General features: G+C 38.0%; 1 protein-coding gene across 2 annotated transcripts in view; it reads right to left on the reverse strand.

The window, feature by feature from the left end:
- Positions 1-17,094, reverse strand: part of IFT74 (intraflagellar transport 74) — a 414,649-nt gene that overhangs the window by 387,824 nt on the left and 9,731 nt on the right. For both annotated transcript variants that reach the window (XM_053702593.1, XM_053702594.1), the window contains 2 exons: positions 7,819-7,954; positions 940-1,072 (listed from right to left, as the gene is read on the reverse strand). In XM_053702593.1, coding sequence (XP_053558568.1) covers positions 940-1,072; positions 7,819-7,941 — 256 coding nt within the window. In that variant the 5' untranslated portion in view covers positions 7,942-7,954. The remainder of the gene's footprint in view (positions 1-939; positions 1,073-7,818; positions 7,955-17,094) is intronic.

Genomic DNA, 17,094 nt, shown 5'->3' on the forward strand with positions numbered 1-17,094 from the left:
TGTAGGCAGGTGCAAAGTGTAAGCAGAATTGTGGGAGACCACTATGCAAAATTGTGTTTTTTCAACTCTAGAGAAGCAGAAATACATCCCATGGAATACAGAACACTGACAACACTACATGTCACATATTTATTGTCCGATATGTGCAGGAGCTCTTTTACATCAGTCCCTAATTAGCCACAGTAATGCAGATAAAATTAAAACATTTAAACGGACAGTCTACTCCAGAATTGTTAATGTTTAAAAAGATAGATAATCACTTTATTACCCATTCACCATTTTAGCATAACCAACAAGGTTATAGTAATATACTTTTTACCTCGTATCTAATCCTCTGCAGACTGCCCCTCATTTCAGTTCTTTTGACAGACTTGCAGTTTAGCCAATCAGTGCTGACTCATAGGTAACTCCACAGGAGTAAGCATAATGTTAACTATATATCACACATGAACTAGTGGTGTCTAGCTGTGAAAAACTGTCAAAATGGACTGAGATAAGAGGCTGCCCACAAGGGCTTAGAAATTAGCATATGACCCTACCTAGGTTTAGCTTTCAACAAAGAATACCAACAACAAAAATATTGCAAGTTCTATCTGATTCATAAAAGTTTAATTCTGATGAGACTGTCCCTTTAAGAGGCTTTCAAGGGTTGGGGTCCATGGGCTGCTTAAAAAATGTATTTTGTACGCAAATGTTTAACAATATATTAGTAATTTTTGATACATATAAAAAAAATGACTTTAATGTAAAGAGAAGGTGGATATTAAGATATGAATGTATAGATGCTAAATGTAGTAGTGACAGAAACATGAGGACTACAAAAGCAGCAGTAAATAGTCTTGTAAATAATATTCCACTACTCATTTATGCCCAGACTGACTTATTTCCTGAGTGCACTTTTGTTAGTCATATAAATAAAAGTATGCATATGCAAATTACCTTTCATTCCAGTTTTCATTCCGCTCAGACCTTGCTGGGTGACAGGTCTGTCTGCAACTTTAATCTGGGCAGAAAGAACCCCTGAGCCCACTGCACCACCACGAGTCCCAGGTCTGGCCGTAGCAGGTGGCATCTTAACAATTGAAGCAGAAAATAAACAGAAAACAGATGGCATAGAAATGTAACTCTCTACAAATATGAGAAAAGTGCAAAATAATTGGAATTCATAATAATTTAAACCAGGCGTCGATAAATCTATTTAAAAATGTAGTAGCCAGACAGTGGTATTTGTATATAGATACATGGAGAATAACCCAAAATGGAAGGAGCCAGGGGTAAAATTCTAGGAGCCAGTGGCTCCCTGGCAACTGGATTTGTCGAGTCCTGCATTACACAGAATATACCCTTAAGTGTTATAAAAAGTAAAAAGACTAAAGTGAAGAATAATAGAATCATAAAATTATGCATCACAACTGAGATAAAATAATTTGAAGCAATAAAAATGTGTTAGTCAGATCCAATCTTACATCATTATGTGTCTGTAGGAAAGTCCTGACTGTTTTCAAACATAGGCAACTTTACTTTAAGCATACAGTCCTGTACAAAAGATTTGAGAATTAAACTAATATTAATTTTCACAAAGTCTGCTGCTTTAGTGTTTTTAGATATTTTTGTCAAATGTTATTATGGTATACTGTAGTATAATTACAAGCATTTCATAAGTGTCAAAGGCTTTATTGACAATTACATTAAGTTTATGCAAAGAGTCAATATTTGCAGTGTTGACCCTTCTTTTTCAAGACCTCTGCAATTCGCCCTGACATGCTGTCAATCTACTTCTGGGTCACATCCTGACTGATGGCAGCCCATTCTTGCATAATCAATGCTTGGAGTTTGTCAGAATATGTGGGGGGTTTTGTTCACCCGCCTCTTGATGATTGACCACAAGTTTTCAATGGGATTAAGGTCTTGGGAGTTTCTTGGGCCATGGACCCAAGACTTTGATGTTTTGTTCCCCAAGCCACTTAGTTATAACTTTTGCCTTATGGCAAGGTGCTCCATCATGCTGAAAAAAACATTGTTTGTCACCAAACTGTTCTTGGAGGGGTGGGAGAAGTTGCTCTTGGAGGATGTTTTTCTACCATTCTTTATTCATGGCTGTGTTCTTAGACAAAATTGTAAATGAGTCCACTCCCTTGGTTGAAAAGCAACCCCACATATGAATGGTCTCAGGATGCTTTACTGTTGGCATGACACAGGACTGATGGTAGCGCTCTCCTTTTCTTCTCCGTACAAGTTTTTTTCCGGATGCCCCAAAAAAATCGGAAAGGGGATTCATCAGAGAAAATTACTTTACCCCAGTTGTCAGCAGTCCAATCCCTGTACCTTTTGCAGAATATCATTCTGTCCCTGATGTGTTTCCTAAAGAGAACTGGCTTCTTTGCTGCTCTTATTAACACCAGGCCATCCTCAAAAGTCTTCGCCTCACTGTGCGTGCAGATGCACTCACACTTGCCTGTTGCCATTCCTGAGCAAGCTCTGCACTGGTGTTGCCCCAATCCCGCAGCTGAATTAACTTTAGGAGATGGTCCTGTTGCTTGCTGGACTTTCTTGGGCGCCCTGAAGCCTTCTTCACAACAATTGAACCTCTCTCCTTGAAGTTTTTGATGATACGAAAAATGGTTGATTAAGGTGCAATCTTAGTAGCAGCAATATCCTTGCCTGTGAATCCCTTTTTGTGCAAAGCAATGATGACTGCATGTGTTTCCTTGCATGTAACCATGGTTAACAGAGGAAGAACAATAATTTCAAGCACCACCCTCCTTTCAGTCTGTTATTCTAACTTAATCAGCATGACAGAGTAGTCTCCAGCCTTGTCCTCGTCAACACTGACACTTGTGTTAACGAGAGAATCACTAACATGATGTCAGCTGGTCCTTTTGTGGCATGGCTGAAATGCAGTGGACATTTTTTTTGGGGGGGGATTAAGTTCATTTTCATGCCAAAGAGGGACTTTGCAATTATCTGATCACTCTTCATAACATTCTGGAGTATATGAAAATAGCCATCATAAAAACTGAGGCAGCAGACTTTGAGAAAATTTATATTTGTGTCATTCTCAAAACTTTTGGCCATGATTGTAGTTTCTATTGATATATACTATAGATGACTGCTGCTGTATTCCAATACAGGACTCATACATTTCACACACTCATTTTAGTATGTGTATTTCTACATATGATTAATTCATATAGAACGGCAGTGTTTATTAAAATTTAACTCTTAGAGAGCCCCAACGTTAAATACTTGAGGAAAAAGATTTTGGGCATATGGGATTATGTTGGGCATATGTTTAATAAGTGGTATAGTCCTATTCATCAAGCCACCAGTGCTTAAAGGGACATGAAACCACACATTTTTCTTTCATGATTCATATAGAGCATACAATTTTAAATAACTATTTCTCAGTTGTACATTGCTGGTCCTGAGCCTACATTGATATGCTTTTTGATAAAGTATACCAAAAAAAAGAAGCAAATTTGATAATAAAAGTAAAATGGGAAGTTTCTTAAAATTGCATGCTAAATCGGAATAATGAAAGTTATATACTGTCTCTTTAAGTGTAAGTATCATGAAATTCAAACCTGTAGGACACCAATGAGTACTACAGCTGGGAAATACTATTTTAAAAAAAACAGGGAGTGGTTTTAGTACAATATTAAATGTGTAAGTTTTACAGGAAGATAGGGTCAAACTTCATAGTAGCATCTGCAGGTCAAAGAAGAGAGTTCATAAACTAGGTGTAAGGAATACTACACTCTTTCAGGACTGTGGCTTAAAGGGGCATAAACCAGTAAATAAATGCTAGATATGATTATTATTTAATTATTAAATATATAATAATTGTATATTTTATATTAGTTGTTTAAATATTAAAGGGATATGAAACCCAAAACAATGTATGTTGTTATTCAGACAGAGCCAACAATTAAAAAAAAAAAAAAGGTCCTATTCACTTTGATTATCAAATTTGATATTTTGTGTTGAAGAGATAACTAGGCAGGAGCAATACATGGCATGAAATAGCGCTGCCATGCTGGATAACATTCTTGCATAACTGCCATATAGTGTTCTAGACACGTGCATGCTCCTGAGCTTATGTGCCAGGTTTTAAACAAAAAACAGAACAAAGAAAATTTGCTAATAGAAGAAAATTAGAAAGTTATTTAAAAATGCAAGCTCTATCTGAATCATGAAATAAAAATCATATATTCTATACAGAATTGTTTGCACTCAAATTCACTTATTGCATGTTTTATATCTTTCACTATTTGTCCTGAGCAGAAGAAAGAGGTAAGGGAAAACCTAGCTTTTAACATGGGAGAGCCCATTACTTCATGGAAAATCGGAAGAAATGAGAAAACCAACAATTTTTGGAGTAACATTACAGATAAAGGGGATAAAATAAATAACAAAGATAAATAGAAAACATTTCTTTTACCACACACATAATTAAACATGTTGGACTAGAGTACAAAATGAGTGCAGATATTAGCGATATTGGGCAAGATTACAAGTGCAGCGCTAAATATCGCTTTCATGAAAGCGATATTAGTGCTCCACTGTGTAATACCACTGGTATTATAAGTTTTCAGCAATGCGAACGTGACCTCGCAGAGAAGGTATCAGAACCTCAGCCATTAAAATGAATGTAGCTCGCTCCCGCTCTGGTCTAGTAGCAGGAGCGAGGTACATTCATTTTAATGGCGCGACCGGGCACACTGTGACTAGACAGTGTTGCCGCGATGCGCTGTGGAAAAAACAGACCCGCTCAGTAGAGCAAAGAGCGGCTTTCTGGAAAAAGGAGCTTTTACATAAAATTTCTCTGCAATACTTTAGTGTATAAATCAGCCAGTAAGCTAATGTTATAGTTAACTAAAACAGTAACATTATATAACACAATATATTTCACTTTAATTTTTACCGATTGGCCCTTACTCCTTACACTTAGGTCGTTGTGCAGAACAATTTCACTTTAAACAATCTTCTATTTATTTAGCTTCTTAAAACATAGTAAGGGGTTGATTTTGTGTACATAAAATTACAAGGGAGCAATGGGATTAAATGGACAGTAAAGTCAAAATAACTTTACAATGTACTTCTCTTATCTAATTTGCTCCATTCTCTTATTATCCTATGTTGAAAAGGATACATAAGTAGGCTCAGGAGCAGCAGTGCACTACTGGAAGCTAGCTGCTGATTCTGACTGCACGTTTATGCCTCTTTTTATTGGCTCACCCAATGTGTTTATCTCCCAGTAGTGCATTGTTGCTCATTCAACAAAGGAATAAAGAGAATGAAGCACATTTGACAATAGAAGTAAATCTGAAAGTTGAATAAAATTGTATGTTCTATTTAAATCTTTAAAGAAAAATTTGGGGTTAGGTCCCTTAAGCTCTATTTCTCAACTTTGTATGTTTATTTTATAACATAATGTAATCGCTTTAGGGCAATGCCCCGGCAAATACCCTTTTAAAGGACAATCTTTTTTTAGGAAAGGCTTTTTTTTTTTATAGAATAGGGATTTTTGCAATTCCCTACAAAATGCCCTTATCAGGGGAATCTTTTTTTTTAGGATATGTTGTTTTTAGAATAGAGATGTTTTTATTAAAGTAAAAAAGCTATAATCTCTTTAGGGCAATGTCCTACCAAATGCCCTTCTCTGGGCAATTATCAGTGTAGGTTTTTTAAGATAGGATTTTTTTTGGAGGGTGGGGGGGGGGGGTTACTTTGGTTTTAGAATAGGGATTTTATTAAAAGTAAAAGAGCTGTAATCGTTTTAGGGCAATGCCCTACCAAAAGCAATTTTCAGGGCAATTTTTAATTTAGGTTTTATTGTTAGTATAGGGTTTTTTATTTTGGGGTGGGCTTTTGTTTTTTAAATGGGACCTTAGTTTTAGTATAGACTTAGCTGTTTAAGGTTTTTTATTTTTGGTAGGGTTTTCTTTTGGTAATGTTAGTGTTTTTTTATTTTTTGTAACTTAGGGGGTGTTACGTTAGAGGTCTTGGGGGGGTAAGTAGTGAAGGTTTTTTTTGTGGTGGGGTATTGTAGGTGTAGAGGTGATTGCAATGGGGTATTGGCGGTGTAGGGTTAAGTAGGGTATGGGTGATTGCAGTGGGGTTATGTTGGTTTAGGGGTAAATAGGTACATTTATTAGGCTTGGCAATATATATCAAAGCAACCCTTTACTTCACATCGCCAATGCTGGTGGCGATGCTGGGATGTATAGTAAAACGCCTCTCAGCAATAGCTGCCTTTAAACAATGATGTCGGCAGCTTGGAATATTTCGTTGCTTGCTCAACATTACGGCGGTTCCCTTTTGAATATCTCACCGCGTTGCGGCACTTTCGATCATTAGGGTGTGAATGCTATAAGGAAAAAGTGTGGAACCTGGAAGTCCCAGAGAGATGAGAGATGCCTCCCATAAAGCTCTCCGCACAGATGAGATGATCTAAAATGATATACAGCACTGAGAAGAGAGGCAAGCCCAGTGCAATATGGCACTGAATAAAATGCAAGTTTTGTTACACTTACACTTTGTTTCTTTGTATTTTTTATTAATTTACACTTCAAATTGGGTCCTTTAAATTTTATTACATTTAAATTTTGCATTTTCTGTTTTGTACTTTAATGCATTTAGATTTTGTATACAGCAGTGATTTCACAAATTCTGATTATGCTTTGAAAGTTTCTGTTACTTTAACAAATTAGGATCATACTTTGTATATTTCTAAGTATATTTTATAAATTACTTTTCACTTCGTATTTGCTATATATTAAAATAAAACTGACAGCTTCAGAATGTGGGAGGGACAGGGGAGTTCTCTGGGCATGTCTGAAACTTACAATTCTCATGAAATGCTCTAAGCATTTCACATAAGCTGGTCTCACTGAATTATCTAACCAGCTGTATGCAGGCAAAGTTTGTTTAGAATTCACATTACACTTATTTAACTGACATAAAATTAATATATACTAAACTAGAGGCAGAAGCAAGTTAAATTGTAATGAAAACATTTCATTTTAATTTGTATTTGCTTTTGCTGCAAACTGAGACTTTATATCAGTCCCAGGTACTCTCCTGTTAACTTCACTCTCCCCTGTGAAATTCTGTATCCCAGAGAGCTTTGTTACTTTATATGGAAAGCATCTCGGATCTCTCTGGTACTTCCAGGTTCCACCCTCTTATAGAATTCAGCCACTATCATTTCTTTCCAAACTAGAGAATATTAGCTTATCTGGCCCAGACAATAATTAGGCTCACTAGGAAACTGAAGCTGTCAGTTTTTTTGTTTTATTTTAAATAGAAGAAATATAATGTATCTTGTAAAAGATACACATACATATATAAAGTATGAGCGTAATTTGTTAAAATTACATAGAAAATGTGAAAACATAATCAGGATTTGTAAAAACACAATTATAAATATAATGATGTATACAAAATTAAATGTATAAATGTGTTTAAATATAATAAAACGTAATTTGAAATCTAAAGTGATATAAAACACAAAGCACAAAGTTAAAATGTAACAAAACTCTCATGTCATGCAGTGCTATACTGCACTGTGCTTGTGCTTATCTCTTTTCAAAACAGAAATGCAGGGAACGCCACTTGGAGAAGTATAGCAAAATCTGCCATTTAGAATTTCACTAGGGATCTTGCCGTGCTGGAGGATCATTTTATATAATCTCGTCTGAGTAGAGAGGTTTATATCATCACGCCCTTAGTGAGAGGTAAGTCCTAATGTAGGTTGTCAATTTGCTTTCTTTTCTATACTTGTGAATAAAAAATATACACAACAGAAACACGTACCCCAGTAGATAATCTGTTAGTTGTTGGGGGAGGTCTTATTCCACTCGGGGGCCTGTTCACTAGAGAGCCAACACCTGCCCTTGAACTAGGACGTGCTGAAGGAGGGCGCTGGTTGTTTGCCATATCTGTTTTCAATCTGTGGGAAACATAATTTATAACAAATAATAAGCACATATTGTCACAATCAATTGTTTGCAGGCAAATATTTTGATATGCTATGTGCAGTTTCAGAGACACACAAGGTAAAACTACTGTATTGGGAACATAAAAATAATGTAAAAAAAACAAACAAATCTTGGTGCACAATAGTAAACAAAAATTACAACATATTTATAGACCAGAAAGTGTTACTTGGGCATTTGAACACAACATATAAATATATATTTTTAGTTTAATTTTCGCTCTTTTTATTTTACTTGCATATTTGCTGAGAGTTCCCAATCATGGTTAAATATATTGTTAACTTGGTTTTAAGTTATTGGTTATTTTTTATTGATGTGTCTATTATGGGATGTTTTGTTTTTCCCCTCTGCTTGCCAAAAGGTAATGGTGTTATGAAATAAGGTTTGTATGAAGGGTAAAGTTAATATATTGTAGTATCTGGGAATATAGAGAAAATAATCTCCCCCGCCAAAAGAAATCTCATTTTAAAACAACTTAAACATCATAAGCCTGATATTGTATTTTTACAAAAGACACATTTAAAAGATAAAGGGCCATATTGCAAGTGGAGTGCAAACGTTTGTGTGCGAGCGATAAGGGGTTTATCCCAGGGGTTTGTGCTTGTTGGGCTTACCATTCATATTACGAGTTGAAAGTAAACACAATTGCTTGAGCGCAATCAAGACTTACCTTAGAATTATTACCGTGACTTAAGAACTCTGGTTAACTGTTTCGCAAAACAAAAAAGTTGCACAAAACAGGTCAAAAATACATTACAAAGTATAATTACACTGAAATAATACTATCTAATAAAATTATTTAAAAAAATATTACACACAAAAGTTATAAGTGCTCAAAGACAAAAGGTCTACACATACATGTATAAAGATGTGTATATCTATACTATAATCACGTAACACGTCCGTCGGTGTCACCGTGCATCCTCAAAGGAATGTTGGCTGCGCAAGGCAGCCAAAATAATCCACCTGGATGCAGTGAAGTTGTATTCTTTCACCACCCTGCCATTTTCGGAATCCACCTGGATGCAGCATAGGCTAACCCGAAGCCTTAAAAAAAAAAAATGCAACAGCCTCCAAGAAATAAATAAAAAACACGTAACTGCCCGCACGAATAACAACAAAAAACCCTAACCTCCCGCACAAAGTATTAACAAACACTGAAACCGCAAACCCCCACATCGCAAAATAATAAAGTAATTAACCCCTAATCCTCAAATAACACAATTAAATTAACTCCTTAACCGCCAATCCCCACATTGCGATAAACCTTATTAACCCCTAAACTGACAAAACCCCACATCGCAATAAACCTAATTAACCTATTAACCCCTAAACCAACAAACCCCCACATCGCAATAAACCTAATTAACCCATTAACCCCTAAACCGCCAACCCCCACAACGCAAATAACTAATTTAATTACTAAGCCCCCTAACCTAACACCCCCTAAATTAACCCCAATACTAAGTTACACTTAAATAAAACCTAACATTAAATTACAAAAAAAACTCTAAAATTACAGAAAAAAATTAACAAAATTATCAAAAATAAAAAAAATTAAACCTTATCCCTATAAAAATAAAAAAGCCCACCCCAAATAAAAACACCCCCTAAACTAAACTACCAATAGCCCTTAAAATAGCCCCTTTTGTAGGGCATTGCCCTAAGTTAAACGGCTTTTACATTGAAAAATTACTTCATCCCCCCTAACAATAAAAACCCCCCACCCACCCACCAAACCCCCTAAAATAAAAAAAAAATCTAACACTAAAAAAAACCTAAAACTACCCATTTCGCCTAAAGGGGCATTTGTATGGGCATTGTCCTTAAAAGGGCATTCAACTCTTTTACTGCCCTTAAAAGGGCAATCAGCTCTTTTCCAGCCCATTAAATCCCTCGTCTTAAAAATAAAAAAACCTCCCAATAATAAAAGAAAAAATCCTAACACTAAGCCCCAAATAGGTACTCACCGTTCCTGAAGTCCGGCGGAGAAGGTCTTCTTCCAGCGGAGGTGCAGAGCTGACTTCCCCAATGCGTTGATCCTCAGTGGCGGTCCTCGGCGGCGTGGAGGCTCCTCTTCATGTGATTATCCGTCACACACTGAAGAGGACCGCCGCTGAGGATCCACGCATCAGGGAAGCCAGCTCTGCACCTCCGCTCCTCGCCGCCTTCATTGCGGATGAAGATAATGGATCCGCCTGGAAAAAGACCTTCTCCGCCACACTTTAGGAACAGTGAGTACATATTTCGGGCTTAGTTTTAGGCTTTTTTATTTTAATTTTTGGGGTGTTTTTTTTTTAGCTTAGGGTTTTTTGGGGGCTTGAAAAAGAGAAGATTGCCCTTTTAAGGGCAGTAAAAGAGCTGAATGCCCTTTTAAGGGGATTGCCCATACAAATGCCCCTTGGGGGGTTTGGCAGGTGGGGGTTTTACTGTTAGGGGGTTTTTGGTAATTTTTGTAAGTAAAAGAGCTGTTGAACTTAGGGCAATGCCCTACAGAAGGCAGTTATTTAGATGAAAACATAGAAAATTATATTTATGCAATATTCATATTTAAAAAAAAAAAAAAAAAATTTTTAACTATGTATTTACTGTAAATATTTCACATTCCAATCTTTTGCACATATCAGAATATGTTGTATACATTTCCAAACAGATATTCCAATATATATCTGTATGTATATATATATATATATATATATATATATATATACACACACACAATTAAAAAAAAAATTATATATATATATATTATATATATATATATATATATATACACACACACACATACATACATATACACACACACACACACATACATATATATTGTACAAAAAAATCATCAGATATATGTAGAAACATTTATTTAAGAATAAATAGAGCATATTCTGCTTTGCAAGAATGTGGTGTTTTTTCCCCACTTTTTTGCTCCATTGACTTCTATGGGAGAATACATGAAAGCGATATTCTAACTTTGGCTTTTTGCGCTTGCTAGGTTAGCGTGCAAGCAAAAAGTTTACTTTCAACTCATAATATGAACGCAACCCAACGCAGGCAAAAAAACTTACTTCAAGCGCAATTAACGCTCAAACCAGAGCATTAATTAGCACTCCATTTGTAATATGGCCCAAAGAGATTAATGAATTTAAGACTAAATGAGTCAGGGAGATTATTGCACTCCTTGTGCAAAAAGGAAGAAAGTTGTAGAAATTTTTCATATAAATTCTTGTCTCAAGATTTAGATGGTATTTAATAATTGAGATTGAAACTAATGGGCTAATTATGGTATTATGGAATTTATATGGGTAAAATAATTTGGATGTTAAGATTTGGGGAAAAAATGTATGTAAAATTGGCCATTTTGCATTGTCCTATTTAGAAATTACCATAAACTATACAAAATATTATTTCTGCTTGGCAGAAATTTTGTAAGGAACACCCGGGTTAACTATAGAATTTCTAAATATCTCCCTATTACAGGTAACTCAGATTTAATACACACTGTTTGAAGTAGAGTATCTTTAAATATAGGAAATCAAGAGGTTTGATATATGTGGCTCAATTAAAAAAATTGAATATAATTTGATTAAATCATTTGATGCTATAAAGTCAGAATTTTCTCTACCTCAATATAATTTTTATGAATATCTCCAAATGAGTCGTTTCTTTACTGAACTTATTCAGGACCAGGGCTCAACTTGGGAATTGGTTGATATTGAAAAATGGTATCTCTGCTTTTAGGGCGGGGATTCATACTATTGCTATTTGGTATAAGATGATAATGACTAAGCAAGGACAGCTCTTGTTAGACAAAATAGCATGTAAATGTCAAAATGAATTTAAGGATTTGTCAGCTAATGATATTAAACAAAGTATAAGGTTAACTGAGAATGTTAATACCAACTGGAGAGAGTCAAATGTAAAATTGATTGAGCATCCTTACATTACGTCTGAGATATTGGCTAAGTGTAATAAAGATTTTATATGTACTGTACTTGTTACCATTGCCATTCACCGTGGGCAAGTATTCTCCATTGTTTCTGGTATTGTCCAAAGGTGTTAAGACTTTTGAAGAGCGTAAACTATTGCTGTACTAAGTTTATAACTAAATAAAATATATCTCTTCCCATGGCTAATTATTTTCTTTCTTCTAAAAGAACAAGGTCTGGCAGGAGAAGTGCACCTAATAAATTCTGCAATACTGATTACAAGGAATTTAATTTTAATTTGTAGAAATAATTACCTTTTACTTCTCCAAAGCTAGATCGCCGATCCCCCGCATCAGTTCCTCTGTACTTACTTTAGAAATGACAAAACCGGCTTCCTCCAATCTTTGCTTCCCCCCCCAGAGCGTCCATCTCGTGATGCCCTGCTGTGATTGGAGGAAGGCGGTTTTGTCATTGCTGAGTAAGTACAGCAGGAAGAAGCAGGCGGGGGATCGGCGATCCGGCTTTGGAGAAGTAAAACATAAATAATTACTTACCAGATAATTTCCTTTCCTTCTGTATGGGAAGAGTCCACAGTTGCATTCCTTACTTGTGGAAAATACTGAGCCTGGCCACCAGGAGGAGGTAAAGACACCCCAGCCAAAGGCTTAACTACCTCCCCCGCTTCCTCATAACCCCAGTCATTCTGCAGAGGGAACAAGGAACAGTAGGAGAAACATCAGGGTAAAAAAAGGTGACAGAAGAATAAATTTAAATGTAGGGCCGCCCATCGGAGAACACGGACGGGAGCTGTGGACTCTTCCCATACAGAAGGAAATTATCTGGTAAGTCATAATTTATGTTTTCCTTCTTAATATGGGAAGAGTCCACAGCTGCATTCCTTACTTGTGCGAAACATATACCCAAGCTCTAGAGTACACAGAATGCTGACGGGAGGGAAAAAAAGAGAGGCGGACCCTAATCTGAAGGCACCACAGCCTGCAAAACCTTTCTCCCGAAGGCTGCTTCAGCAGAAACAAAAACATCAAACTTGTAAAATTTGGAAAAAGTATGTAGAGGACAGGTAGCCGCCTTACAAATCTGATCCATAGAGGCCTCATTTTTGAAGGCCCAAGAGGAAACCACTGTTCTCGTAGAATGAGCTGTAATCCTCAGAGGAGGCTTATGTCCCGCTGACTCTATGCTAAACGGATGACACTCCGCAGCCAAAAAGATAAGGAAGTCGAAGAGGCCCTCTGACCCCTACTCTTCCTGGAAAGGAGAACAAACAGCGAAAGAAGTTCGTCTAAATTCCATTGTGGCCTTAAGATAGAACTTCAAGGCACAAACCACATCCAGAATTACTTTATAAACGTTCCTTCGCCAAAGAAGGATTAGGACATAAAAAAGGAACCACAATCTCTTGATTGATGTTGCAAAATGACACAACCCTTAGGAAGAAAATCAGCATGGAAAGAAAGATAAGGAGGAACACATTGCAAGGCAGCAATCACAGATATTCTGTGCACGGAAGCAATAGCCAGTAGAAAGGGAAACCTTCCAAGACAACAATTTATTGTCTACTTCATGCATAGGCTCCAACGGAGCCCGTTGCAAAACTTTAAGAACAGATTTAAACTCCAAAAGGAGCATTAGATCTTAACACAGGTCTGAACCTAACAGAGTCTTAACCAAAGACTGCACATCTGGAGGCTCAGCGAACCTCTTGGGCAGTAACACAGACAGGGCCGAAACTGTCCCCTCAGTGGACTTGCAGAAAAAGCCCTTCTTCAGGTCATCCTGGAAAACAGAATAAGTAGGTCTTCTCCAACTTATGACAGATGCGACGAGCAACCACCTTAGGAGCTCGAATGAGAGTAAAAATAACTCTCTCAGAAAACCCTCTCTTGGCAAGGACTAAGCAGTCAATCTCCACACAGTCAGCCTCAGATAATCTAGACATTGATGAACAAAGAGACCTTGGTCAGCAGATCCCTGCGACAAGGTAACTTCCATGGAGGAGATGATGACATCCCCACTAGATCCGCGAACCATATCCTTCGCGGCCAAGACGGAGCAATCAGAATCACTGATGCCTGCTTGATTCGAGTCACTACACTAAGAAGTAGTGGCAATTGCCGGAAATATAAATTAGATTGACCACCAAGGCCCCGCTAATGCATCTCTTAGCTCCGCCTGAGGATCCCTATACCTCGACCCATATCTGGGTAGCTTGATATTGAGACTTCATAAGATCCTCCTCCAGCAAATCTCTGCAAACACCTGGAATGGAGAGACCATTCCCCCGGATGAAAGGATTATCTGCTGAGGAAAACCACTTCCCAGTTGTCCACAACCAGAATGTGGATCGCTAACAGCGAACAAACGTGGGTCTCAGCCCACTCCAGAATCCAAGATCCTTCCCTCATAGCTAGGGAGCTTCTTGTTCTCCCCTGATGGTAGATGTAAGCCACCGAGGTTATATTGTCTGATAGGAATCTGATAAACTGGAACAAACCCAGCAGAGGCCCAGCCTTCAGAGTGTATATTGCCTGAAGATCCAAAATAAGATCGGGAGGGAGCTTTTCTCCTGAGTCCAAAGGCCCTGTGCCTCCCTGGCACCCCAAACAGCTCCCCATCCTGACAGACTCGCAACCGCAGTCACAATCACCAAGGATGGTCTTAAGACAGACGTCCCTCAGAACAAGTGATCCGGACAAAAATCCCCAGAGAGCGGTTCTCTCGATTGGATGTCCAGAGAAATCTGTTGAGACAGATCCAATGATCGCCGTTCCACTGCTTCAGCGTGCGCCGCTGCAAACAGTCTGAGGTGAAACCTGGCAAAGGAATGATGTCCATGCTGGACACCATGAGGACCAATCACCTCCATACACCGAGCCACAGATGGCCTTAAGGAGGTCTGGAAAGCAAGACATGTTGAAGATAGCTTGCAACGTATCTGGTTCTAATATTGTACCCATGAATTCTGTCCTGGTACTTAATACAAAAGAACTCTCTCTATTTATCTTCCATCTATGGGATCGCAGAAGACAGAGGAGAGATTCCGAATGGTCCACTCTTCGAAAAATTTCTTGGAGCCGTAGCTAAACCCAACGGAAGTGCAATAAACTGGAAGTGCTGGTCCAGGAACAGAAACCTTAAGAACTGGAAGTGGTCCTTGAGGATTGGTACGTAAAGGGAGCATCCTTCAGATCAATCCTGGTCCTGAACCGCCCTTCTCAAACAAGGGGAAGAATGGACCTTATTGTCTTCATCTTGAACGAGGGGACATATAAAAACTTGTTTAAGCACTTTAGGTCCAGAATCGGATGGAAAGTTCCCTCCTTCTTTGGGACCACGAAAAGGTTTGAATAGTATCCCAAACCTCTCTCTGCGATAGGCACCGGGACAATACCTCCTAAAAGGACAGATCCCATATGCACCCCAGAAAGGCTTCCCTCTTTTCTGGTCAGGAAGACAGGTTTGAGAGGAGGAATCTGCCCCTGGGTGGCTGAAACTTGAAACCTATCTTGCAACCCTGAGCTATGACCTCCAAGACCCATGGATCCTTCACGTCCCTGAACCAAGCGACTGAAAAGAACAGTTTGCCCACTACACGTTCCAGAAGAGGACTGGGGACCGCCCATTTATGCCGACTTAGACTCGGCGGGCTTCTTGCTCTGCTTGGATTTATTACAGGACTGAGCCGGCTTCCAAGAGCTCTTGTTTTGCTCTGGTCTAGCGGAGGACTGCTGACATAGGCTTTATCAGAACGAAAAGAACTAAAATTGTCCCTTAGACTAGTTTATATTCTCTTGCGGTAGGAGGGCACCCTTGCCCCCTGTGACCATGGAGATAATTGAGCCAAGGCCTGGACCAAACAAAATCATTCCCTGAAAGGGGAGGGAAAGAAAACTAGACTTAGAAGTCGTATCCACAGATCATGACTTCAGCCAGAGCCCAATGGGTCTGAACAGAAAAAGCTGAAGCCGTAGCATTCAGACGAATAATCTGCATATTAGCACCACAGATAAAAGAATTAGCAACCCCAAGGCCTTAAAGGGACACTGTACCCAAACATTTTCTTTCATGATTCAGATAGAGCATGAAATTTTAAGCAACTTTCTAATTTACTCCTATTATCAAATTTTCTTCATTCTCTTGGTATCTTTATTTAAAATGCAAGAATGTAAGTTTAGATGCCTGCCCATTTGTGGTGAACAACCTGGGTTGTCCTTGCTGATTGGTGGATAAATTCATCACCAATAAAAAATTGCTGTCCAGAGTACTGAACCCAAAAAAAGAATAGATGCCTTCTTTTTCAAATAAAGATAGCAAGAGAACAAAGAAAAATTGGATAATAGGAGTAAATTAGTTGCTTAAAATTGCATGCTCTTTCTGAATTGCAAAACAAAATTTTTGGGTTCAGTGTCCCTTTAATTCTTTCCTGAAGAACGTCGAAGGGACCCTACCCCTCGATCAAATCCCAGAAGCAGTCGCCCCAATAGGTAACTGCTCCAGCAACCGCAGCAACAGCCGCCGACGGTTGAAAAACAAATATCCTGTATGTTAAAAAACATCTTTCTTAACAGAGTTTCCCCCATCTTTTATCCATGGGCTCCAAAAACGAAGAGCTAACCTCAAGCGGGATAGTAGTACGTTTAGCAAGGGCGAAGATATCCGCCATCCCTTTTAGGGACGGAGCCTCACAACTCCATAGAGAGTCCAGGACCGGGAACAATTAGTTAAAGGGAGAAGATGGGAAAAAGGAAACAATCCTGTCCCATTCATAACTTAAAGGGACACTGAACCCAAATTTTGTCTTTCGTGATTCAGATAGAGCATAGCAATTTTAAGCAACTTTCTAATTTACACCTATTATAAATTTGTCTTCGTTCTCTTGCTTTCTTTATTTGAAAAATAGCATCTAAGCTATTTTTTTGGTTCAGAACCATGGAAAGCACTTGTTTATTGGTGGGTGAATTTATCCACCAATCGGCAAGAACACCCAGTTTGTTCACCAAAAATGGGCCAGCATCTAAACTTACATTCTTGCATTTCAAATAAAGATACCAAGAGAATGAAGACATTTGATAATAGGAGTACATTAGAAAGTTGCTTAAAATTGCATGCTCTATCTGAATCACAAAAGAAAAAAAAATGGGTTCAGT

The sequence above is a fragment of the Bombina bombina genome, chromosome 2 (assembly GCF_027579735.1).
Source record: "Bombina bombina isolate aBomBom1 chromosome 2, aBomBom1.pri, whole genome shotgun sequence".
Classification (NCBI taxonomy): domain Eukaryota; kingdom Metazoa; phylum Chordata; class Amphibia; order Anura; family Bombinatoridae; genus Bombina; species Bombina bombina.